Source organism: Opisthorchis viverrini (genome assembly GCF_000715545.1).
Source record: "Opisthorchis viverrini unplaced genomic scaffold opera_v5_3, whole genome shotgun sequence".
In the NCBI taxonomy this organism is placed as follows: domain Eukaryota; kingdom Metazoa; phylum Platyhelminthes; class Trematoda; order Opisthorchiida; family Opisthorchiidae; genus Opisthorchis; species Opisthorchis viverrini.
This window is the reverse complement of record NW_008751659.1, coordinates 1,459,354-1,486,444: the sequence shown is the minus strand read 5'-3', so window position 1 is coordinate 1,486,444 and position 27,091 is coordinate 1,459,354. Positions and strand designations below refer to the sequence as shown.

General features: G+C 40.7%; 1 protein-coding gene across 1 annotated transcript in view; it reads left to right on the top strand.

Annotated features, from left to right (window-relative positions):
* Positions 1-3,470: 3,470 nt before the first annotated feature.
* T265_00313 (hypothetical protein) overlaps positions 3,471-27,091 on the top strand; it is a gene marked incomplete at both ends in the record, with an annotated part of 31,078 nt that continues 7,457 nt past the window's right edge. Inside the window, 9 exons of the mRNA XM_009164058.1 lie at positions 3,471-3,512; positions 6,096-6,296; positions 12,966-13,098; positions 17,372-17,444; positions 18,908-19,111; positions 22,143-22,275; positions 23,586-23,663; positions 25,403-25,576; positions 25,968-26,362. Of these exons, the coding sequence (XP_009162322.1) occupies positions 6,098-6,296; positions 12,966-13,098; positions 17,372-17,444; positions 18,908-19,111; positions 22,143-22,275; positions 23,586-23,663; positions 25,403-25,576; positions 25,968-26,362 (1,389 nt within the window). The remainder of the gene's footprint in view (positions 3,513-6,095; positions 6,297-12,965; positions 13,099-17,371; positions 17,445-18,907; positions 19,112-22,142; positions 22,276-23,585; positions 23,664-25,402; positions 25,577-25,967; positions 26,363-27,091) is intronic.

Below are 27,091 nucleotides of genomic sequence, written 5' to 3'. Positions count from 1 at the left end.
TATATATATATATATATATATATATATATATATATATCGGCTACTTTCCCTCAACCTTTCTGGTCGGCTATGGGGCCACCTAAAGTTGAGCATCTACAAGCTAACTAAGTGCACCACTGTTATATGAAACGGTTTGCTGCGTACCTGCACGATGTCCCACAGGTGCGAAATGCCCTTGCTTTGAGTCTTCAGAATGGAAGAGGTTGCACAATTGGAGTGGGATATCTGTGAATGGACATGGTACTGATCGTTGACCAATTGCACTCTAGTCTTCCTCTAGTGTTTCATACGCGCGTGTGTGCAGGTGATCCCCTAGATCCAAGCTAAATGCCTGTACACGCAGACAAAACAAGAAGAATTCTATGGAATTAACAGTCACTAGCCCAAATAAGGGTGTACCATTTGTTGGTGTCATTTATTCAGAAAAAACTTACAACAGCCCATGAGTTAAGTGACACCCAGTACCCGTACGTAAATAAGTCATCTTAGTAAAGCCTACTGGACGTCCTGTTTTTTTTCCAAGTTGCGAATACAAGTAACTCCGAACGCCTCTGCCCTATTCGGGATAGTTTGATGTGAGAATTAAATTTCGTACGTATATCGGTATAATCAGACGAACTAGAAATCTAGAATTCAGCTCAGCGTAACAACCAGCACGTATGTATTCGAATTGGCGAATATATACAGCACACAGAATATTAAAACAAGAGAATAATGAATAGAGCAATGAATAGAGTATCAGTCATGTTCATCACATTTGAATTGTACTGGCGATTTTCAGACTTACTTTGCCGGCGGCTGTAGTGGAAGTTTTACGGGCGAACATAGGTTGCCAGCAGTCAACTGGTAAACCCAAAGTAAATGAGGGCACTGAAAAGTTAAAAAACAGCCAAAGTAACTTTACACCACAAAAGTGCACATAACTTATTTTTGAGAGACTATATTTCACTACAGTGTTTATACTTAATCAGCCTTAGGTTGGAAGTAATCGAATTTTCGTACAATCCGTCCAATTTCGTTAGTCACAAAACCACAAGCAAAGGGGACTGCGTAGGTTGTCTGCTGATGAAATAGTTGCCACTAGTGCCAAACAGTGGTTTCGTTTCAAACGTTCACGTGGCTCCATGATGCAGCCAAAATACACTCGCTTTTTATACCATGTAATTTCGTCAGAACCTGCCTTAATGCTGCAATTGACGTTGACTAAATTCAAACCAAGTCACGTGACCGAGAGTGTCCACTCCCCAATGGCAAAAGCAGTGGCACGAAAACAACACGTGTCTGAGGTTTTCCCGAAAGAAAGTTTAAGTAGCGAAGAACGCAAGTCACTTGTACTAAGCAAATTAACAATGCATGCTTATAGACACCAATAACAGAATATGAATCACGATAACTCTAAGCTGGCGCGACATTATTCGGAGGTTTGGCCTGTGGACAATGAAAATGTCTCGTCCGTGAGATGCGGCTGGTTTTCATCTGACAAGCTGATATTTTTGGCAGTACAAGTCTAGTCAATACAAGTCTAGTCTATCCAAATCCATCAAGATTACAAAAACTAAAAGACATCGTCTTCTATGTCTGATCGACGCAATGGTCTACCCTTGCCGCTGAGTTGGATAAACACAATCAGGAAGTCCGTAAATATAAAATCACTGAGATGAATCGTAACATCCTTCTGTAATCGAGAATGTTACGTAGTCTCAGGCCGTGGACCTACAACTGAGCTCAGGAAGCTCAGAGAGGTTGAAATTGAGTTATCCACTCGACGGTAGTCCTTTATGAAGTCTTCTCAAAACAGTGCCACGCAGTGAGAGCCTGGTTGAGCTGTTGATATGCATTTACAGTGGGTCATTCTTGTGTCTTGATGAAGATCCTTACAGCATCATTGGCACAGAATTCCAAAGGGTTTTGTAATTTCCTCATATTGTATGCTGTTAAGTTTAAAAAATTCACAAACGAGAGATCCAGCTGGGTTGGAGATGAGTCGCCAGAAAAACTAAATTGGTTATCGAACGAGTGCGTTTCGTTACTTAGATGCTACGTTTTGATATAAACTGAATTGCCGCGTACCAGCTGCGCCCATAAAAAAGACAATTTACTCAACGACCTAGAGACAACAAGTAAAGATCTTTCTCGACTTTCAGAGGAATGATACACCTTAGAAATTGGCGCGGGAAGTGACATTGTTATTAACTGCAAATAGTGAAAAGACCGATTATATTGAAAAATACAATGACTGGAGAGAACGAGGGAAGACGGACTTACAAAATGAATTCTTTTGTAGAGGTGCTTTTTGTAATCATAAAAGCGCGATGAAATAAACTGTTTCTGGAACACTTAGATTTAATCTACATTTTCCCTGATGGTCCTAGAAGGTAATATGTCCATGATTCTAGAGTTTATAATAATCTGTAATAAAGATCCCCGGAAGAGCACTAAAAAGAGCATGCTACTCTGCGAACAACTGCACTGGCACTTTTCACCATAAGCAAGAAGTCCTTTCAGTATGGCAAACGTTTTATTTTTCTATAAAACAAAACTGCCCAAAAATATCTACTTGCAAAAAACACCAACCAACATCTTGCTAGTCGCGAAGTGTTAATGGTGACATTTTACTCTCATTAAATTCAAAACTCCTGATTTTCTCTTATACTGTGGGTCCAACCCACAGCGTAGTCAAATCTGACTATCAGTGTCACTAAAACATGTTTAATGCTGTCTCTGCGTTTTGCTTCACCACTGACAGTCAAACTCTCGAAACATGTTACGCTTCTAAGAACTGAGATTCAAATATCATATATAGCCAGGCTTAGTCAGCTGTAATATTTTTGCTACAATTTATAAGTGGATGTTTTCATGGTCCACACAATTTAATAATTTTTTGAAGATACCGAATCATTTTGGTCTCATTTTTCGACGTCCAAGATTCCATACTCATGAAACCTTGACACTTGCGAATGCGTCGATTGATGCCAAACCCAAAACGTAATTCATTAAATCCTGCCACACAAATCCGGCTTCTCTTTTTTGATACATAGTAAGAAAGTCATAGCTGTCAGCTCATTGATTCCCAAAAGCAATCGAATTAGTCCAGAATTGGTGAACGTCCTGTGAATATAATTGGATTTTTCCAAGTAACCTTAAAAAGTACTGTTCACCTTTTGAACGGTAACATCACTTCTCAGTGGCATTTGTGAGTAACGCTTACCTGAACTGCTTTGATGCAGTAATTTAGATTTCCTGACGTAGATTTGGACATAACAACCAGTCAAACTGGAGATTTATCAAATAGACGCAGGAGGTTACCACGTGCATGCAAATGCAAAAACTAATATAAACCAACAAACCTGACGGATCGAACTAACTTTCGGAGGTGTCGATTCTGGAATGTCAATAAATACCTAGTGTTTCTTATGAACAGAAATATGTGTGATAACAGTCCGTCAGTAAACTTTCATCACTGGTTGCCCCGAATACGGAGTTATTCAAGCTGTCAGTGGCATGCAGGGATGGTAAGTGACCTTTCAAACAGTATTTATGCAAGTGAGCCAGAGCTTATGCGTCGATCTACATATGGCAATACTGCCAAGACATCGTGTACCTAAACAGACAAAAACTCACAATCGTTCTGTTTGAGGTCGTAGGATAGTTGGCATGCTTCTGTACTTTAAGTGGGCTCGAGGAGAGTTTTTGAAAAGAAGGTTTATCTAAACATGTGACTACAAAGTTTAAAAAGGTCTAATTCGTATCTTTTGAAATGTTCGTTTTTCCACTGACAAATTTCCGGTTCTCGGAAAATATTCTAGTTTGGACCTTAAATCGATGTTTTATGGCATCATACTAGAAAACATTTTCAGTACTGTGAGAGAGAGCTCATAAGGTAACTAGTTTGCCCTTGTCATTATGTATATACATGTATATAATTTTTAGAATGTTACGGAAACTAACGAATGAATTAACTTACAGGCTGTCTGCTGTATGTAATTGCTGCCTGCAAGTAAAAAAGAATGAAAGTTGTTCCGACATTAAAGGAACGCAGGATTATTGTGTATTCTAATTTTGGAAAAAGAAACACAGTGCCGGTTATTCTGCTTTCGAAATAAAAAAACGCACTTTTCCAGGGGTTGCAGATTGTGCTTCTTGGCCTGTTCACTTTGAACCTGTCTCCCTTGGACAAATATAGATACATTTTATGTATAAAGGTTAGAATATCTGTGGCGTTTTTAAGCTTCTTCTTCAGAAACATAGCAATCTGACATCATTGGAGTGATGTAAAGTTCCATCTTATCCGAATGCAAAAGATCCCTAGAAAATCACTCATTCTGGTAGGTTTTATAAAAAAATAAAACGCTGAGTTAGGGTAAGTTTTTGAAAGTTTATTATTTTTGAGCAAAATTTATTGACAACGTTGAGAAGGAAACTAAGAATGCTTTGTCTCTGTTCGCCCGTCATGTGCTGGTAGCAAACGTTTGATCTTCGGAAATATTAGGAAACAGGTGGGTTGTTCACTCTACAGGTTGATTGTATTCTGCTATGAGAAATGGCTTTTCTCGGAGCTTCTAAGACTTAGCCAAATTTACTTTGGATAGCTCCGTCACCAGAGACTGAGCTCATAATATTGGTAGTTTGGTGGCGTTCATTGGCTCTGGTTCGTACGGGTCGACTCATATGCCTAGTCGGCTGAGTTACCAGGGCGTCCAATTTCAAAAGAACAGAGACCAGATCAGCCATTAAGATGACGCTTTCATCGACATCAAAACTGAAAAGAGATAGATTTATATGGCGCATTGTTTGATAGTTCAACTTCAAGATTTCAAATGGTTATATTTCAGTATAGAATGCGGAACAGTTCGGGTAGTGCCCTTTTTGACAAACAGATCTTTTGCAAAATGTGGCAGCCACATACACTCCACCAGTATGTTGACTTATTGGCAGTTTTTTTCACTCTGTAATATTGTGAAAATTATGACAGTGGGTGACATGCGCAAACCTGTCCGGTTAATATAGAACTGTAAATTGTGGTGAATGTATATGCTTTTAAGGATCTGGATTTTTCACTCTCCCCAACGTCTCGTACCGGAGACGGGACAATGTTCAATAGTTGCAAGATAATCCGTAGGACAGAGCAACTCCGAATGTTACGACTTGACAAATCCAATTCATCTCTTTTAGTAGTATTTGGTGATTTTTTATAATTTCTACGCCCCCTAAAAATTGAACTGATGATGTTTGGCGGGAGATTAATTCATAATGCAATGCCACGGATAATGTTGAATGTATGACTGACTTATTTGTCCCAGGTTGTCTCCGCAGGAAAGGTGTTCTTAAGCCCTGAAGAAGCATGCTACTCTTATGGAAATAATGAGACGGGTTCCAAAAGTAACTATGCTTGGGTAGTTTGCATAATCTATGAGAACAAGCGCCAAGAAGAATCATCATGTACAGTCACTCTGTGAAGTCATCTTCATAGAAATAGTTTTTAGAGCTTACTCCTAATTAGCCGAAAAAACAGCTAATCTAACGAATTGTTTATGATCACTACGAACCGCATTTTTTTCATTTGAAAGTTTCTTCGCTGAGTATTTGCACGAGAATGTATAGGGTTAAGAATAAGTGTGATCTAAGCCGTAAACAAAGTGGACAGTGGTTGGACTGATCAACGACAATTTCTAGTGTAAATAGTTTTGTGAGTGTAGCAGTCACTGATATCACGACTGTCTTCTCGTTTACCAATTTTTTTTTGCTAAAGAACAGCCTGTGCTCCCCAGTTTAACTTTACAGTTTCCAAATCGTTCCATTAGTAACTCAATCAGGACTCAACAGAGTTGATGGAAAGCGGCTACCATAGTGAGGAGACGGCCAAAAAAGCACTCCAATTTATTTAGCGAGAAGTTCATCAACGCGAAACTTCAAGAGGAAACGAATCAGTTTAATCCCAATCAGATAATGCTACTGCGCCTAGGAGCAACCAATCAAAATTTACCGGCCATCTACCATAGAAAAACATCGATCAATCTGCCTACAAAAGGAATGTTAATGCTGGAGAAACAGAATTATTCTGAACAGACAAACTTTGTTCCATTTCATGTCTTCAGCAATGACTGCATGTCGACGTTCTTTGTGGATAATCGTGCTGCTCCTTCTGACAGTCGTCACGTCCAGATGCGAAGCGCGCACGCTTCGTCAGAAGCGTTCTCTGGCACTCAAACATGTCAAAACATGGCCAAACGGTGTCGTTCCATACATTATTAAGACTCATTCGGCCAATTCAAGTGAAAGCGAAGATGCATTTTCTGGTAAGTTAAATAAACTGATCATATACCTTCAGTAACCAGAGTGCTGTTTTTCTCATTAGAGTCTCGTTATTAACAATCTGAACGACTAGAGCACAAGTTTCACCTTGCAACAGGTTACTCTTGATCTGACTCAGGGATTTGGCTCAAGTGCATTTTTCACGAGATCCCAAAAAATCTCATCTCCATGCAGACAATCAGGAATAAAACCATACAGCACGTTTTCCGCTCTGGAAAATTTTGGATCCAAACAATCAGTCTCTGCACTGCTGAGCGCACCTGATATTTACCGCTTATCCATATGTTGTTCCATCATTCCGAAAACCACCCACACATGCCTAGTCCATTGCTTAATGGTGCGTGTTCTCCTAATGATGCTTTGTAAGGCGTGCAAATAACTAAATGCTATATACGACGAACCATTAACTCTCGTCATATTCTGTCATCGAACGGCTGCAAACCAATTTTTTTACAGAAAAAAACTGAGTTCAATACATATCAACTACCATCGAATTCATATGCAGAGAGAAGACTTCGATATCACGTTCGACAGTCTCACTGAACCCGGCGATAACTTTTAGAGTGAACACTTAGTTAAACACAATAAAAAACGGTAGATCCATTTGTACCCTTATAAGTTTTTTCGCATCAGTTCTTATGCATATATGGGATTTATTCAACTTCATTAACTGAACAAGAACTTTTACATCCAATCAACGGCGTATGCGGTACCTAAAATACTTTCAACTAAGAAAACTAAAGGTTAGCGGCTAAAAATATTTGCGTCATAAACTGAAGCGGGACCACAGTTTGGAACGAAATCAATACACAGATCCGACCAACTACGTGAGTGTTAAGCATCGGCGTTTGGATTTATGCCTTACAGGTGGCGAGCAGCAGATTCACTTTCCACTATCTCGATTTCAAAGGCATATTCTTTTCAAAATAAAGTTACCTGAGTCGAGGACTGGATTCACGTTGCCTATTATTAAGTAAAGACAGTATCACACTCACTTCCACTTTTGTACTTAATTGCAACGCCGAAAGATAGAAGAATATCGTGGTTGTTACTTACCAAACGGGTCGGGATTTTGATGCCCCTTCGAGACTTGGTGGATATTCAGATGTCGTCAGCCTTATTCGCTTGCCTAGTTAGTTGCGTTGCTCAGATTATTAGCGACGAATTAGTCAACTGTATTTCAAACAGAAAATTCCCCTTTACCTATCCGGCTTTTATGCACTTCATCTCAGATAACTGTAAACAGGCGGGGGGGACTCTAAATTACTTTCATACAGAACAAACTTGAGCCTTGGCAAAAGACACACTTAAATCGTGCATAGTCCCCTTTACCTATACGGCTTTTATGCCCTTCATCTCAGATAACTGTCAACGAGGCGGGCGGACTCTAAATTACTTTCATACAGAACAAACTTGAGCCTTGGCAAAAGACACACTTAAATCGTGCATAGTTGCTTTCTGTGGATGTTTTATGTTGATTATGGAGCAATTTTTATAGCACAAGTATAGCATTCTGCGAAGGCATGTGTTTGCTGAAGTTTCATTGCACTTCCGAAAACCGTTTGTCCGGGTACGGCTGTAAACGGTTAAGACATACAAACAAAACTTGGTTAACTTTCATGACGCATCAATTTTCTTTTCATAGGGATCAGTATGAATTGTTCTGTACGTTGAACTGACTGTGTCTTGAATAATACCAAGAGACAGTATAATTTGGCAAAACCGTCCTTTTCACTACGTCCGTTTTCCTGTCATAACGATCGCAAATTTTGTGTTGGAAGGTAAAGCGCGGCTGAGAAAGATGAATATACATCAATTCACTACGTTTTTGTGATCAGAAGGTTTGGGAGGGCAGCATAACCGTGACAGATTAACAGTTTATATCAATATATTTTTCTAGGTTTCATGTTGGTTGCCAGTTGAAAACCTTTTTTCTCTTTAGAAATAATTCCATTCGAAACTTGACACTTAAAATGTGACATCGTTTTTACCTGTCATCTGTTGCTAACTTCAAAATTGTTTGTCTACTTGAAACTGTAGTTTGATTGAGAGCCGACACCGGGACGCAAGGCAGCCGGAATGCACTACCGCTGGCACCTAGAAGTCCTGGAAATAGTGAGGCAGTTTTACTTCGACCTGTACTTCAGGCATGTTATGATTGTGATCTGGCTTGGGAAACAATGCAAGTAAAATATGGTTCTGAGTTTAAGAATGACATATCTGTATCGAGGACTGAGGTCAGCGTCCAAGTGAAAAGACTGCGTTACTTTCATTTAGCTTTTATTCCGATGAACTTTGGCTGATGTTGTTCAAGAAAAAACAGCCTATTGGGTTGTTTCAAAACCCTGTTTCACAACCACTGTTGCAAATTTATATCCGAATATTCATGAATAACCACACTGGTGTGTTCTTTAACATTTGTGGTTCGGATGAAATAAGTGCACACTTTGAGAAATTCCATGTCTAGTGAAGGTGGATGCAAAGTACTGCGCAATAACCTGACATTTGTTTTGATAAGGTGCCGGAAAGTTCAAACCGGCGATGGCCTTAGTTGCCTGCACCATGATGCGGTATAAAACTTGGCGTATCTGGTATGCACCGGCTTTTGTTATGACATGCATTCGTAAATGTTATACCCAAGCAAATCAGTGTTAGCAAAATGGCAAGACATCCAACCTAGTCCCTTTACTGCATGAGACAGTAAATATTTCTTCTTTACGAAAAAATAAGAAATGGGATACCATGCCTGGATTATTGATTGCAAGAATGCCATTGTGCGATAACACCACGCATCCAAAACTGAGTGCAATGCTCTGTGGAACAACGCTGCGGTTGAATCCCGTGAAACTGGAAACTGCGATTTTTAAAAAGCGCAAATCATTTTTTAATCTGAGATGACGCCACATTGTGAGTGGCGTGTTCTGCCAACAGCATTCTGAATTATCGCCTCTAAGAAACCCTGGAGCATTCCTGAACGGGCGAGACGGTTTTTGTTACGTTCATTCTTCTTGAATCAAGAACCAAATAAAATTGCTACTGTATATAAAAGTGGTGTGATTTCAAATTCATTCAGCTTTCACGGATTGTTTTAAATCCCGATATACGTTTGCCTGTCAAGTCCATTTAATTTATCTGTGTAAATGATTCAAGCTTTGGCACATATAAATTTCGGAGACATCAGAAACACGGCGAATCTATCTGTTTGTTGGGAAACAAAATTGAACACAAGTCTTGGAATAAAACACAACAGTGGAAAAATTGTTTTGCAGATGCTGCCTCCCCAGTAGAACACGAAGGCAGTCACCACTTTGTTACATAGTATAACAAGCTTATATTTGCAGGTACTCAAAACGTCATAGGTCACAGGCTTGTGTGGTGTGAGATACAATTTCGCGGTCCCATATTTGCGATTGACCGACAATCATGCGATACGGAGAGCAAAATAAATCTACTTTGAGGGTTGAATTTTCTGAATTCTCTGATGCATTACAAGCCTCAAAGCATCTACGTCTGTTGAATGTTGGAACCATAATTTCACGTAGTTCTAGTTCCTTTATTATCCATGGTTAATTAATCCTATTGGGGTGCTTCTTAGATAGTGTGGGATATATTCTGTCAGTTGAAAAACGGTTGGAGCCGACTGAGTAGTAATAATTTTTTGGGAGAGTTTGGTAACAATCGGTAGGTTTATTGCTAGGCAAAATTTTGCTTTGACACAAAGGCTTTTGACACAAAGGCTTCGTCACGCCAAGTGACTAGGTTACGAGTTTGGTCAAAAGCGGAAGGAGAACCAGTTAGCTAAGTCAAACTAAATCTCTTATAGGTATCCGCCAAGGGATTTTGTGTGCTAGGGTGTCACAGTGTGGTAAGTCGATTGGGTAACCTGCATGGATTTGGGTCCAGCCTAGGATCTAGTTCTTCCGGTTCGTTTCAAGTGATGATCCCTCTTGAACGTCGTTTGCACTCATCCGTCTGCTTTATTGAGCTGGTTCTATGATATTTGTATAATGAAGATGGATTCTGTGAACATTGGTGGGGCCAAGATTTCCACCCCTGTTTATGCTAATAATTCTATATGCATTGAAAACCCTACAGTCACGTCAGAACTCGGCTAATCTGAGATCGCTTTCCATACGCTTGTTAGTTCCACAGCCTCAGGTCCATTCACGCTGTGATGCTTGGTATTTTGCATCGCCTCGGCTATAAGCCGCGTACCGCTATCGCTGAGTCTTTGATCAACACTTGGTACTCTTTCACATTTCTTGGTGGTTGGTTCATCCTCCTTCCATTCCCACCACTTCTGATGTACAATTCCCCGAAAAGCTGTCCTATATATATCTTAATGGAGTCGTTGCAGTTGACTTTGCTCACGAAGCCCCTAGTCCTTTCAACATAAAGGAAATCTTTCAACTGCACCAAAACTGAACGTAGCGTTTTGTCCTTCTGAAAAATTACTTGATTGTTGGCAGCAGTCTTTAAATAACCTCTGATGTTCCTGCTTTATATGAAATGACTGCTGTGCCAATCCATTCCTTACTGGGTCTAGGTAACGAAGCCAATATCTTGATTGCCGCTCAATCAAACTCACTGGGTATCTCATTTCCTGAAATCTGTTGGCACTTTCGCTTTGAGCCGCTCTTCGGTCGATCCCTTCTTTGCACAACGTTCTGACTCGGCTAAACGTCGATTTTACAGTTCCAGCGTACACGGACTTTGGGTGTGCTGATAAGTAGTTTAAGATGGTTCCTGTGTCTGGTGGTTTCTGGTAGATAGTAGTTTTTAATTTTCCAGAACTGTTGTGTTATGCAGTGCAGAAGGTGGACTCTACCTCCATGCTAAACTTGATGTGATGATTTAAACTACTGAGATAGTCGTGGAAGTCGTCCGCATCAGCACGTTTGATTAAAACAAAGGTATCGCTAACATAACGCCAAAAGCTTTCGGTGGACAATGGTATCCGGCCAAGGCCATTTAATCGAAACCTTCCATATAAATATTGGCTCAAACTGGGGTTATTTGAGACCCCCTTGCAAGACTTTGTTCTTGTGAGCAAACACTTATGTCAAAAAACTGATCGAGATTCAAACACACTCTTATGCGGTCAGATATTTCATCCACAGAGAGCTGTGCCCATTCCTCAATTTCCGTGTCTGCCAGTTAACTCCAAAGCATCCGCACTAGGGACGTTTGTGTACATTGAGACTACGTCAAAACTCACGGGGACTTTGTCCATCACCAAAGGAACCCCTGCGACATTATTGGAAAAGTCGTACCAATTCCTAATGAAGATTCCTGATCCCCCCTGAGGGCTTTTGGTATACCAGCTAAGAATCTGGACGGTTCATGTGATGGCGAGCCCATATCATCCACCATTGATCTTACAGAAATATCTAACTTGTGGATTCTTGGCAGTCCGTGGATTTGTGGTTGAATCGTACACTTCGGGTACAACCTACGCCATTTACCCTGCCCTAAAGAGTTTCTTATGGATCTTACATATCTACCAACTTCAACCTTACTCTTAATCATTATTGAAGAACACTGATACCGGTGATTTGTCAATAGGGTCCATTGGCGAGTTGTTGCCTGACTTTCTAAAGATTGTTTCTCTTGGCCTGACGAGTGTCAAAAGCATATGTTGCCCAGCAAAAAATCTACTGATTGTTATCAAACTTTTTCGAAAATAGTGTGGGGTATATATTTTTATTTCCACTTTCTTTAGAAGAGAAGACCTTAGAACATGACATATTTAGCTGATCAATCTTGATATTTAAGTATAACTTTTTTGAACTGGAACAACCCTGTAAAGCACATTTGTTTCAAAGTTGTTGTCATAAGAGGCTAATGAATACATTAACTCCGTTTGGTGTGGTGCGTTTGTGGTCCTGGACACTCGCAGCAGGCACGATGCATACTTTTGAGCAACACGAACAAACCTGTTATTCCGTGTCTCTGTACGGATAGGCTTATTCGTACAAATTCACGTTTTTGACATATGGTTGAGATATTTTTAAACGCAGATCCCGTGTTCATCCATTCTCCTGGTGATTTGGATGTTGATGTTAAGAGAACCGTCAGTCGACATATTCAGACTACTGCGTAACACCAGTCTCTCTGTCTAGGTTGTGCAAATCCGTATCTTTTCGAAGCTTTTTTCAACTACATTACAACTCGAATGGTCATCTGTTCAGGTGAGAACAAACTGATTTCGTTTGAATTTTGGAAAAATCCTTTATCAGAGATACAGCGAAGGGTGCATGACTTTCAGTTGAAGAGTATGTAACGTATATCAGAAACAATCTCTTAATACAAGAGTTCAGCTATTGTAGACCCAGTTTGACCCTCGTGTCCAATAGAGATGGATTCTTTAAAAACACTACTTCTGATCGGATATTGCTTCTACGACGACTCCACATTTCTTTGGTCACTTTGGGCGAACTTTTTAGGAAAAAACCAGTGTTCCTTGAATTCTTTACAGTATTTAAAACTAAGGTATTACACAAGTAAGCTTTTATTATTAAATTTATCTCAGTCTGACTGCTTGTCCTTTAACCTCGTTTGTCTGACATAAGTACGATTTAACCACAGCAAAAAACTGGTAATCCTACAACAGATGACTGAATGAAGTTGTTTGCTTTTCTCCCTTGTTACAGAGATCGATAAGATATTGATTCAGAAAGCAATGGATACCATAGAACAGGAGACGTGTGTCAAATTTGAGCAGATTGAAGAGGGTTCAAACAGGAAAAGGTCACCATATGTTGAGATATCTTGGAGGAACGACAAGTGAGTCAAAGGAATTTTGTTTGCACCAGTAAACCCTGATTGAAGACCGAAGCTGTCACATTATCCCGGCTACCAATAGAACCAGGAAAGCCCTTCGATCCGAAGTTATTATAAGAAACACTAACTTAGCAATTACGAGCCATTCGACACAAAAGTAAACATCTCATATGCACATTTTTTTAAAAACTGAACATTATCACGCATTGCGTTGGATTTTCCTGGACACTCAATGACCGATGTGCAGTACCATACGAACGCTGCAAAGGGATACCAGAAGTTCCGTAATAAACTTCACCTTCAATCAGCTGCGGGGGCAGAGCCTAGGCACTAGGTCATAGGCTACTCGCATGCTTCATCAGTAGTGTACACAGCTACACCAGTATGCCACACGTGTTCATATTTAGAAACACTTCATTGTAGTTTCCTACATGCGGACGTTTGAAAATGGAACTGGAGGGTTTAAATCCGCTAGTGACTCACATGGTTCTCACGGAACGCATGTAAGAACCAGTTTAAGTAGAACGGGGTATGTAACTACATTACAACTCGAATGGTCATCTGTTCAGGTGAGAACAAACTGATTTCGTTTGAATTTTGGAAAAATCCTTTATCAGAGATACAGCGAAGGGTGCATGACTTTCAGTTGAAGAGTATGTAACGTATATCAGAAACAATCTCTTAATACAAGAGTTCAGCTATTGTAGACCCAGTTTGACCCTCGTGTCCAATAGAGATGGATTCTTTAAAAACACTACTTCTGATCGGATATTGCTTCTACGACGACTCCACATTTCTTTGGTCACTTTGGGCGAACTTTTTAGGAAAAAACCAGTGTTCCTTGAATTCTTTACAGTATTTAAAACTAAGGTATTACACAAGTAAGCTTTTATTATTAAATTTATCTCAGTCTGACTGCTTGTCCTTTAACCTCGTTTGTCTGACATAAGTACGATTTAACCACAGCAAAAAACTGGTAATCCTACAACAGATGACTGAATGAAGTTGTTTGCTTTTCTCCCTTGTTACAGAGATCGATAAGATATTGATTCAGAAAGCAATGGATACCATAGAACAGGAGACGTGTGTCAAATTTGAGCAGATTGAAGAGGGTTCAAACAGGAAAAGGTCACCATATGTTGAGATATCTTGGAGGAACGACAAGTGAGTCAAAGGAATTTTGTTTGCACCAGTAAACCCTGATTGAAGACCGAAGCTGTCACATTATCCCGGCTACCAATAGAACCAGGAAAGCCCTTCGATCCGAAGTTATTATAAGAAACACTAACTTAGCAATTACGAGCCATTCGACACAAAAGTAAACATCTCATATGCACATTTTTTTAAAAACTGAACATTATCACGCATTGCGTTGGATTTTCCTGGACACTCAATGACCGATGTGCAGTACCATACGAACGCTGCAAAGGGATACCAGAAGTTCCGTAATAAACTTCACCTTCAATCAGCTGCGGGGGCAAAGCCTAGGCACTAGGTCATAGGCTACTCGCATGCTTCATCAGTAGTGTACACAGCTACACCAGTATGCCACACGTGTTCATATTTAGAAACACTTCATTGTAGTTTCCTACATGCGGACGTTTGAAAATGGAACTGGAGGGTTTAAATCCGCTAGTGACTCACATGGTTCTCACGGAACGCATGTAAGAACCAGTTTAAGTAGAACGGGGTATGTAGGTTTGTAAAAATTTTCATCCTTTTTTTACGACCCAAGGAGTTTGGTGATAAGTCCTCCTGAAAATGTTGGGAAGGGAGGGCTGGCTGGGGGATATTTTGAGTCGATATCCACATCACCGTCTGTTGAGCAGTACATCACCATCCCTAATGCGAGCAATCTGTGAGAAAGTGAAAGTACTGAAGAACTAATAGTAGTATTCTATCGTATTTTTGGCCCCACCAGAATTAAACTTTGGTTTAACTGTAACGGAAAGCCGGCTTTCTAGTTCGGATCTCTGTTGAGACTAGTCAAATTGGCGTTGTTGAGAGAGACTCTTCACACGTTCCTAACAACAACTACCACGTGTTATGTACCTGTCGTCGGCTAAATACCGCATTTGGGCTAATAGTTTCACATGTATGTACATCTCAGGGCTCGGTGGAACATCACACTGGGGCTTGCGCTATCCGACCACTTCTGATATGTCCTTTCGTTAGGCTGTGGTATGGGTGCGTTTTTCATCTAGGTTGGGCGCTTGACCAAGAAATGTTTTGTTGACATCCAAGTTCATCTGCAGTATTCTCTGCCGTGTACTCCGAATGAGCCATCGTTTTTCTGATCCTCACAGTCGCTCTTCTTTGAATTATTTCCAGCCTACATATCGCCAAGTTATCTGCTCCCGAGTGATTAAGGTTCTCACTTGTCTCTGGTCTATTTTGAAATCCGTGGCTTTTATATCCGGAAATTTCTTAGAGAATTCGCTCGCTCCTTGGCCAGCAAAGTCATATTTGCTATAATATTTAATTTGCACTCGATAATGAGCTTTGTACACAGTTAACTATTTTGTCTTCTGAACGCCTCAAGAACATAACATTTGAGCAGTCTTATCAACTGTCGGAAACCCGATTGGTGACCTTGGCCTCCGCTTACTTGTCTAGTACTGTCCGCATTTTGTACTAATGAGGAGAAGCAGATGATGACGTCTGACTTAAGATCATTTCTCACAATGGAGTTATATAGTCAGTGTTATAGGTTACAAAATCTCGGTCCCAATAGATCAAAGATAGAGCGTAACAGACAAACCTACGGAACATATTCAATCCGTTATATGTTTGCACTAATTGGGACCAAGTGGAACGTCATATTTTCTGGTTCAGAGTTCAAACCACAGAATAATGATCTGATTCTGACAAGCTGCCATCTCCACGTTGATCACAATCACCTCCCGGATGTCAACCATCAAATCTTTGCGCCATCCGTGAGGGTCAAAATAACTTTATACGACCGTCTGACCAGTTACAATGGTGCCTGCAGTTAAACACACTACGATTACACAGAAATAACGAAGATCTGTTGTGCGTCTTCCTTAGCGGTGTTATCATCTAAGCTGCAGCCGTGCCTTAGGTTTTCACAACGAAATATATACCGCTACCTCGCTACCTTTAAAGTACCTAAAGACAAAACCTTGAACGTCGTTCGAATATCTCGCAAGTATAAGAGCTACAGCAGTTATGGATTAAAACGTGCTGGTACGTGCGTTCAAACATCCGTGTATGTTTATTGTTCAAAAACACTTACAGACATTCCGTTACGAAGGTTACACGCTGACTGTCGGCTAACTCTAAGCCGACGTTTTTGCGTAATCTTGAATCACAAACTGACTGCGTGAATTCCTTTGCTGACGCAATTCAGATCTCTTTATCCCACATATCAGCAAACTTTTTTTGTGCTGCCCAAAGCGAACCAAGTAATTTGTTGCTTTCGCGGTTTACGGTTGTACAAACCAGTGTTAGTTTGACGATCGGTACTCTCCTCTGGCATGCCTGAATTAACCATTTCTATCCACATTTGTGGAATGTATGTAGCTCGGGTGCACTGCTTGGCTGTTGGTCTGTTCACCGAGCTTGGCAGTTGGATTGCAAACGTTTCATCACCAATCGAGGTGACATTGAGGGTTGAGTGAGTCCCCACTCAACCCTGCACTGACGGTGTCACCTCGATCGGTGATGAAACGTTTGCAACCCAAGTTCGGCGAACACACCAACAACCAATTTCTTTCCACACCGAACGGACCGATTCACACCTATTGTTCGTCCTGCACCCAATCCGGTGACTAATACAATGCAATATCCACCAGTAAGCTAACTGCAGCTGACTCGGAACCTGCAGAACCTGAACTCATAGGGTCGATTTTCGTTGAGCATGCTTGGACATCTTGTTTGAGATTAGTTTTAGATGGATCAAGGTGGATAATGCGTAACGTACCAGGCGCTGATTCCAAGCTCTAAGCTACACTTTTGTGTAAAAAATGCACCTAGCCATAGTGAGGTCAACCGCTATACATGTAAAATTAAAAACAGAGTACTAATGTTTTGCCAAACCAAGAAAATTATATTCCATGGTTAGTATGCAACCTTTTGAAGTTAAATCACATGCGCGTTCGTTTCGGTACGATATCGAGAGTGCTCACGAATATATGTGGTGTTGCATTCCCATGTTCATTAAAGGGACTAACTAAAGCCGCTTAAGAATTTGATTGACCTTTGTCAGTTCTCATTCTCTGTAGGCGAGTTAAGGTATGCTTACCCTCTTTTGTAGGCACTGTTACGCCACCCTTGGCATGATGACCGAAGGAAAAAACGAAATTGTTTTGAATTCTTTGTGCCGTACGGTAAGTGTTGACCTTTGTAAAGGTTCTACCGATGCTGATAAATTTTCCGTGAATATCTTTGAGATATTTGAGTTCAGTTTGTATGAAGCAACTGGAAGACATTTACTGCTGGGTGTATCCCGGGATTTTGAAAACAAAAATGCCTTTTCATATTGAGTGACTTGTGGCGGTCAAACATAAGCAGATGATGGCTTACAAAACTGACAGAAAGGGTTATTAGTCACGACTGTCGCAGAATAGTTCTAATCCTCACAATATTATCATAACGGCTCACGATTGTCAGTGGGGACAAGGGAGAGTCAAGGAACAGTCAGAGACTTGCTGACACTTCTCGCATTTTGGGTTTAAACTATTGTGCGGCTTCCTCATGGGGTTTGTTTTTCATCCAAGGCTCAAGGAATTCCATTATGATTAACCGAGAAACCTAGGATAACATGACAAATTATCGTGACTGATTGTTGCAACTTCAAGCAGTGAAAGTTCTCAACAAAGCAATGAATTATGCTGTGTATTTCATGCGGTGTATACAGTCTTCAAAACGGGAGATAATGGTGCATTTCTCGGTTTGCTATTGTGGTCAGAGCCACCAGTATATGTATGGATATGTAATACATTTACGCGAAGGAACATTGCAAGGGTAAGAAAGCTCCAAAAGTCATGATCTGCCGAGGGTGGTGAAAGCGTTGAATTCGCATGTAGTGGCTGACGGATCACTTGGGTTGGGTAGTAACAATTATTGGAGTCCGTGCATTTTTGGCAGAAATGCATCCGATACAGCAATCAAGGTTTTAAACGTAAGTTTCAGTTGAATTTTAGCTTGATCAACATCAGCACAAGGTGCAAACGGGTGCAAATTGCCATATACATGCAATTTGGTGTTCACATATGCCATATATTTGATGAAAATTTGGGACATGGAGTACCTTAAGAGCTAAATGACGGGCGAATTCTTCGGAGTTTTCATCGTTTCATCACCTTATGCAAAGATATATACTTTTCACGAATTTGTGAAAGCCTGAAATAAGGATAGCTGGGTCTTTTACAGTTGGACATTTATTGAACAAAATTGTGGAACTATACGAGACAGTGGTGTCAGCAATTTTGCATCCGAGTACTTCAACAATCCAACGGGCTATAGTGGGCGAGTAACGTTGCTCAAAACCGACAGATCCTGGAGGGGTTCCAGTATCTTTGTGAGAGCAGTATCGGTACACTAACATCTAATTAAGTAACAGTTTGCTCAGCAATGCGTTTGAAATAATCTGCACACTATACAGAAAAAAAGCGCTTAGGGACTTAATTTTGTGTTTGTTTGACTTATCGTATATATTCTACACAACACCCCCCAAGCTGCTCTCCATCCACTATTTTCTAATAAATTAAATTGTATTGTTTTGATATCATGTGAGAATTTTTAAAAAATAGTATCTGATCTGTTTAACTTGTGCTTTTCAACAAAACAGGTGGGTCAAATTCTTCACGAACTGGCGCATACTTTGGGACTTCTTCACGAAATCATGCGGCCTGACCGGAATGAGTACATCGTTCTGCACGAAGAGAACATTGCAAAGCACTACAAGCAAGAATTTGACATACAACCAGCTTTGTATACACATTTATGGGACAGGACTTTTGACTTTCAGTCGATTACCCTTTACGATCCCTTTGTAAGTCAGTCGCAGTTTGCCTTTCTGGTGAAAAATCCTAGCTCATCTATAGCACATTTGCACATTTCCAGGTCGTGTTAGCGTTTTACAGTCAAAATCTAACCACGTTAACAAATCACAGATTGCGTTGTATAGGGTTCAGTGAATTGAAACGCATAAACTCGGCTATTTTGTGAATTTGAGGTAGCCCACTGGGGAGGGGGGGGGCGGCTAGCGCACCCGAAACTCTAACCTTTTGTTTGGTTTCGTATTGGTTCAAGAGTCTACTTCAACTCCTATTATTTCAGTCGCCTAACCGCCTGTAATCCAAGAGGACGAGTAGATTAGCTAAATACAGTATAAGTGAGGTTTTGGAAATCTGTCGTTTTTCACTCAGAGCTCCAAAAACACACACTCCTTCTCTAAATTAAAACTACATAGCAACTGAGTTCATACAGTTAATGCAAGATGTCAGTCAAAGGTGTGAATAATGTGCGGTTTCGCTCACTTTTTAGTGAGCCGGCTGGTCTGTGACTGGATAAAACTCAAACCTTAATCTAATGTTCACAATAAGGTGAATTGGGGAATATCTATTCCCAAAACCTTTACCAAACCATAGACAATGGAACAATGAACAAGACAGTGTCATTTGAAAATGGTGCGGACCTAGATGACGCACCTTCTCCTGCAAGCTCGTCAGAATTCAGCAAATGCGTTGTTGCTGTTTTTATTGACCACACAGGTGAAATCAGACAACTTCAACTCCAAAAGTGACACCAATGTACTATGGAGACACAAAGTAGATGAACGTTATCCCAAAGACTTACGTTTAAATCTTGAATAGACGAAACTAGTTGGTGAGATATCAAAATGTGAGTCCTAAAAAATGGATTCTCAGGAATTGTGTTGCTGGAATATCCCAGAATACGGCATCTTTCTTACTGCCATGGAATTGATTTCAGAGCTACAGAATACATTCTAGCATGAAGAGCTACTGGTGCTGAAGTTCTATTCGACTGCAAGGTGGTTTCCGTCGCACAGTGGGATTACCACCAGCAAGTCGCATACCACTGTTAAAGAAGCATACTTATGAAGTTCTCACATGAATCTACCAAACGGTTCATTAAGCCTTATTCCATGACAAATTCTAAACGGTTCCTCGGATAATTGTTATGAACAGCCTTCCCTTTTAGACAAAACGCACTTATTTCTCAAACGTGCCACTAATTTATAAAGTAGTTATTGCATTTGCGGTCTGCAAGCAAAAGCACAAATCAACAAACTAGGCAATTTCTTAGGAAGTCGAAAAACGGGATGGATTATGCCAAGTCGCTTGTATGACTTGATAATCTTCATGTCACAAGAAACGCATTCGAAAGTACGCATGAAGACGGCATGAATGTCGTTCGGCAATATCTTCGATATTGAATGAATCTTATTTAATTAAGCAAGTGTTGCCTCTGAACTACAGACGGCCAATTACTGATTTACCTAACCTGGAAGGAAGTGTTGGTAGCCTAGCATAATCTTATTTTATGCGGTATTCTAACACAGTCAACCTATTGATCGCGTTTAGTTTGACGGCAAAGTTTACGTAAACTTGTGCCCTGCAAACTTTGTTCCTGGCCTCAACGTTGTCTATGTCGTACTGTGGAGTTTGAAGGTTTGTGAGTTTTTCCATATAGAGGTTTCTGTACCACAGAGTGGCACTGAAGTACTGAATGGGACAAGAATGCAAACATGCCTTAAATAAAGCAGTTACGTGTGTAAATCAGAACCAGTTAATATTTTTCATCCATCACGTTATGTCATGATATGTTCAAATTCTGCCTTTGACATCAGTTCTTCTGGGACGATGTTTGTCGCTGTTAGACTGGTCAGTAAATCTTTGATCTAAAGTAGCCACTCAAATATCCTTAACCTTATTATACCACTGGCAATACTGATAAAATTGTAGGTGTTTAGAACCTATACTATGCAGCTATGATCGTCTTGTGCGCATCACCTAGTTTGTATAGCAAATCAGTCAGTTTTTCAACACTGCGGCGACTGCTTACCAAGCTCTTGTGCAATTTCATTGCTGACAGGAGCATGTATACTAATATCGGCGCCAGCACTAAGCACTAGGACACGCGACAGCCCACCTGCTATTTTGCTAGTGTCCTACCAGGCTAATGATTACATTTTTTGACGAATAATTTACTCGGAATTATTTTTAGACATCCTAGTAAGTTTTAAATGGTAGCGGGATTTGTAGAACTCGCATTTATATTCTACTTGTCTGAACTTCACTCGTTCTTTCCTGGGGCATTTATTCTCCTAGGTTAGCACCAAACAGTGGAAACACTGGTTTCGAAGTTTGATCTTATTAGAGTTAGTCATCACTACATATTATTGGCCACGCTGGAATTTGAGCACCGGGCGCTTGGCATGTGAGGTAATCATGTAACCACTACTCCACTAGCCTGAGCTGAATGCGACTAGATTAGCACACCTGAATAGGTGACCGCGATTACGGGTAGCGGGGGGTCAAATCCAGGCCAGAAATATGCACTGATCAGCCATAAGAGGACTGAAACATCGGCCCAGTTGTTTTCTCCTTGGTGTGGAGTCGCCAGAATAGTTGTTTAACTAGGCGCTAAGTACTATGGGAACAAGAACGATGTTAACACGGAAACGCCACATATCAGTATTTGTGGTTGAGTACATTTCAACTATTCATGCTTATCTCAGAAAGGAATGAAGTGAACCTGGAAAGTGTATGACCCAAGGAATTGTCCGTGATGCGTCACTTTTTATAATTAATATATACTTTTTGACAGCGAGAGTGAGATCTTAGCCAGTCTTCTGACCATGTCTTTCGTAAAATTCATTTTACTTACCGTCATTATGTACCAAAGTGTGCTTGGTCTAGAAATAAGGTTGTCCATTGACAGGCTTTGACGTTTGCTTTTCTACAGTACCTTTGTGCATGGGCTTCAGCTTCTTGTCACACCAACATGCGTCGTTACCTTTTCTGCCCCTCTAGCATGTACAAAACTCTCCCTTTCAGTCTTTCGCCATGAGTTCGAAACCGGTGTGGGAACCCCGAAAGCATCTTAAAAACACTCCGTTGTTTCCTTTACGAGAAAAAGACTTGTCATTTGAGGACACAGCTGCAATTAATAGGCTATACAACTGTGCAGGTAAGTTCGGACTGCTATTGTTGCACACAAATTTGATAGTAAAGGGATAAGAAAATTTGTTTCGCACAGATACACAACAAGTGAGACCAATCTGGGTAAAGATATGCTAAAACCTAGTTTATGGAAAACTAAACGCATCTTCGAGTTTTACAGTGTGGTTATTCACATAATGTAGGGAATTTTGCGGCGTCAAATTTTTCCACAAAAAGGTGTTCTCAGACTCCTGTTAAGAAGACAATGACCATAATTTTCAAAATGATAAGACTTTTTATCAATAATGAAAAATAGGCCTTTTCTGAGGTGGTTTGTTGGCTCCCGGAACATATGTACTGTGATGTATAGTTAGAAGCCTGTCGAGTGCAGACTTTATCGTGCTCTACTTGTACGTTTACTCCTCAGTCGGTCCTATAGCCACCGGCTAGTCGATTGCAAACCCTGGAATCCGGTTAGCTGAGAACAATTCAAGCGGAAATGAACTACTCGAACATGCCCACAATCCCATTCAGTGAATGAGATTTGCGGCCATCATTTTGAGAACTCGTTGAATCCTAATAGAATGCGACTGAAAAATGTCGAGTAGGTGAAAGAGAAAGTTCCTTGAAGAATACTTCGTTTTGAAGATCTATTTATCGGGCAAGTTCCGCATCGCAAAGCAGTCCGATGTTGAGCTACTGTATACCAGACTTATCCATGACCATTCCTTGGTTTCGTTGAGCTTCTACTGCAAACACGGTTTTAGTCAAGATTCAGTTATCGGCGATTGACCGTTTTTTTCACATTCAGCCAGTACATTGAGCTGCTTAACCAAAAAGAAAATTCTAAACTGCTGTCTGTATTTGACCTCAGTTGGAGATGGAACAGTCAAAGATTTATTTGGAAATAATTTGTCAGCATGCACTGATTCACTGTTTCTCCATAAACGGATCTCACGATACCAAATAGATGTCGCTTTAACGAGGACATCCTGAAACATAAAAACGACCAAGTACACACAGGAAACTCTCCGTAAAACACGCTTTTATCTTCTAGACAAATATAGTCAGTTGCATACCAAATCGGTTTTCACGGGGAACTCACCCCATATCATTTGATACTCTCCATCCAACTTCTGGCAATTTGGGTTCATTTAGAACATACGTTTGACGGAAACCCGAAGACCGCCTCAAGAAGGGCAAAACCTGTCGAGGAGTTTTCAGCAAAATTAAGATTTGCGTGTTACGGCTTTTACCAGGTAGCCACATCTGACTTGTCGTTCCCGGATATTATTCTGTCTTCCGATGTGTGTCTTTAATGGATTTCTTTTCCTTTAGTGAATTGTACACAAAGGAAACGAAAGTGCAACGGGAATGCTTTTTTGACCGCAAGATGTCGGTGTGAAACTGCAGAATGTGAGTACATGCAGTCTGAATAACCTCAAAGTTTTCAAGGTCATTGACACAGGTAGTTTATTAGAATTGGAGATAGCACAGTGTTTCCCAAGTGAATAGTAAACAGTAAATAGTGTCCGTCCTGTAAAGTTCTATAAGGAGAAAATACTGTATGATGAGTCTCCAAGAAAACTAAGGGCGCATTTAGTTATTTTATTTATTTAGTTTTTAAAAATATATAGTTCATTTGTGTTTGGAAGGATTTTCTTATACTCAATTCCGTCCTTGGTGTATTTTTGTCGCGACCTACGCTGAACTGTGCATATTTCGGAGATCAAAACGCCAGTTTGGCCTGATCTTGTAGGGCCTAATCCGTGTTCCCCAACCCTCAAGAGGGTTAACATGAACACGTCTTTGCTTCACTAGCAAAGTAAGCATGTTTGCCCTCACCGGTAAGGTCAGGCACACAACCCACCGCAGTGTAGGTTTACACGACATATACCCGCTCTACTCACTAACGCCATCTGCATTGGTAATGTATAGACTTCATTGTCCTCCCAAGAGTTCCGACTTTGCCGAAGTTAGGGGCATTTCCAATAAAGTTGTTAAAAACATACAACCACATACAACCCATAATTACGTATACCAACACCGTTAGCTCTCCCTACTTCGATGACCAAGAGGCCTCCAATACATCGTATTCTTTTGTCAAAAGAGCGGTATTTTTTATCAAAAAGTTTGCGCGATACAGGTGAAGGATAAGATTACAAGAGTTTTCCACAGGATAACATTACTTTCGCCTCATTTGAATCCTCTGCGTGATAAGCTGAGGCATACCGTCCTATAGCCTCGTTATTTTTTACGACTCTGCCACCCACTGATTAGCACAAAATTCATGGTTTCATTATTCTTCAGAGTTTTCTGTAACCAGCCTTCTTTGTTACGTATAGTCAAGGTATTTACTACAGCCCTGTAGTTTGGACAGTCCCCTGTGTTTGATGACCCAATCAATTTGGTTTTTTACGTGAGAAGAAAAGTATTCCACCCGAGTTTGTCAATAATAAAGCATGGTCGTAGCACTACTTGACTGCAACTTCTTGACATACGAGTTAATCACTCAGCAAAACCAAGACAGGCACTATTTTGTTTGCGCTATTGAAGCAGCCTTACATAGTGCTCACAGAGAGACGTCAACCGTTTTGGTGACAATACATCACGTCTTTCTGATGAAGGCAGGCGGGATGGAGTTAACACGGGTGCCTCACATGTTACGGCAGGTGTATATGGGTATAAACCGTAATAACGATATCTGACACGGTCGAATCTTGGCTCTCTTGCCCTCATTCTAATGTAAGCTGAGCGAACTATACACCGAGCATTAGTTTAGTTGGAAAACCAATCAATGAACAGAATAATGAGCTTATCAGACCACACGGCCGGGATTTTAGATGATGCGTCGTCGTATATCTGGACAAAAACTCTTACTAGCGTATCAGTTTGGTCTTTATGGGAAGCTCACGTGTCGAAATCTGTTCAATTTGGGCTCAGGTAGAACATAAGCTTGACGGTAACTGGGAGACTAGGCACACCTGAGGATCTTTAAGGTGGTCGAAGCCAGTCGTCGGTTGTCGGAGAGTTTTCATCAACCTCATTAATAATGTATTACGTCAGTACTGTGTCGTTATATATTATTTATGTAGTGTGGAACGCCGTTGGTTTTTGGGCAGCATTCACGCGAGTACTATTCTCTTGCTGTCTAGCTTACGCCTACAGACGATGTCGGGATGACCAAGCTCATCGAGACTTTTGCAGCGATGCAATTGAAAAAAACAAGTGTTATGACAATGCCATCGTGGCAATTCCATTTTGCCGGAAAACCTGTGGACGATGCTTTAGAGCTGGGATTTTTGGAAAGTCTTCCCCTCCGATGAAAAGTAAGTGACAGGATACCTAAACTATGGTTCTCTCATGCTCTTCTCTGTACTAGTTCGTTTTGTTAATCAAAAAGAACTGAGTCGTGATTGTGGAGTTCATTCTTTTGTCACAAATTTTCAGTTTAATGTGAAAGCCGATAACCAATGAATTTAGGCTATTTTATAATCACCACTTCTGTGTCACAATTCCAAATGTCTAGTGTAGTAGCCAGATTTTGTGTGTTATTAGTGGGTGTGCGTCCCGAGCCGGGAAGACTCACCCTATATTACTCTCTCCACAGGATGTCTACCAGAAGTTATATTTCTGGGTAATCTTTTTAACTCTTCGAACCCCTACTAAGTAGTTCAGATCACAACCCGCTCTAGGTGTTTGTACTACTTTCCCTTTCAGGATGTGTCGACCTTGAACCGAAGCAGTGTCCCAGGCTCATTAAAGAAGGCTATTGCTACTTCGATGCGTGGACCAAAATTCATTGCCAGCAATCTTGTGGTCTTTGTCCTCCTCCGGATGTTGCCAAAAGACAGACGTACTCTTTGGACGCAAGGGAGTACCTGCTAGCCTACCAGACAGGAGATTGTTACAACAGGTTCGATGATCTGAAGTGTATGATCTTCGCTGAAAGTGGACACTGCAAAGGGAACCCGAGTTTCATGACAAGCTACTGTGCACTTTCCTGCGGAAACTGTCATAAACAAAACAATTCAGACCTATCTTATTTGCGCATTGCACAAATTGGCTGTCGGAACCTCATCGATGATGAACGGTGCAATGCTTTAGCAAGCGAGGCAAGTCCTTCGGTTTTACCATGCTAATGGAAAACCGCCTTCTCTCTTTTCCTACGATTCAGTGTCTTAAAGTAAAAAATCCGTTGAGTGAAATTGACTCCAAGTAATAAGCTCTCACATTGGTTCGGGCACATCCCCACACAGCAGTGTTTTAAAAGGGTATAATAAAACTTGGATCATGGAAATAACTCAAGATTGGACGGCATTAGTTTCCGGTAACACGGACTCCAGTAGGTTCAACTCGAGTAGTGTTAGTGCACTACACTTCACGTCTCTGCTGTTGATAGCAGTGAATGTCCAGGCACCAACATTCTTAAATTATTGTCTTGATGCCAATAGTATGCACTCCTATTTTTTAGCGACTTGTCATCAAATCGGCTTGAACGAACATTGCGATTGTAGCGTAAAACGGTAGACGATTCTACGGTAATCAGTGGTCAGATCAGCTGTGTTCCGCTTATGTCTGAACAGTCAGTTCGGTGCTTCTGGCACGGACATTTAACTGGGTTAATGTGTGGGAAGTGAATTCTGCCACATAACTCCTAATATTCAAGTTAGGGTGGGTGAGTGATTTCACCTGAATGCAATGCAATGCAATGTGTGGTAACAACCCACACGCACATGTGTATTTCTGCCCATTTTGTGCACCTGTTCTTCACACTTTGGCAGTGAAATAACGAATATACATCAAGTTTTCGGGGAGAAGGACGTATGCATTTCGTACTAAAT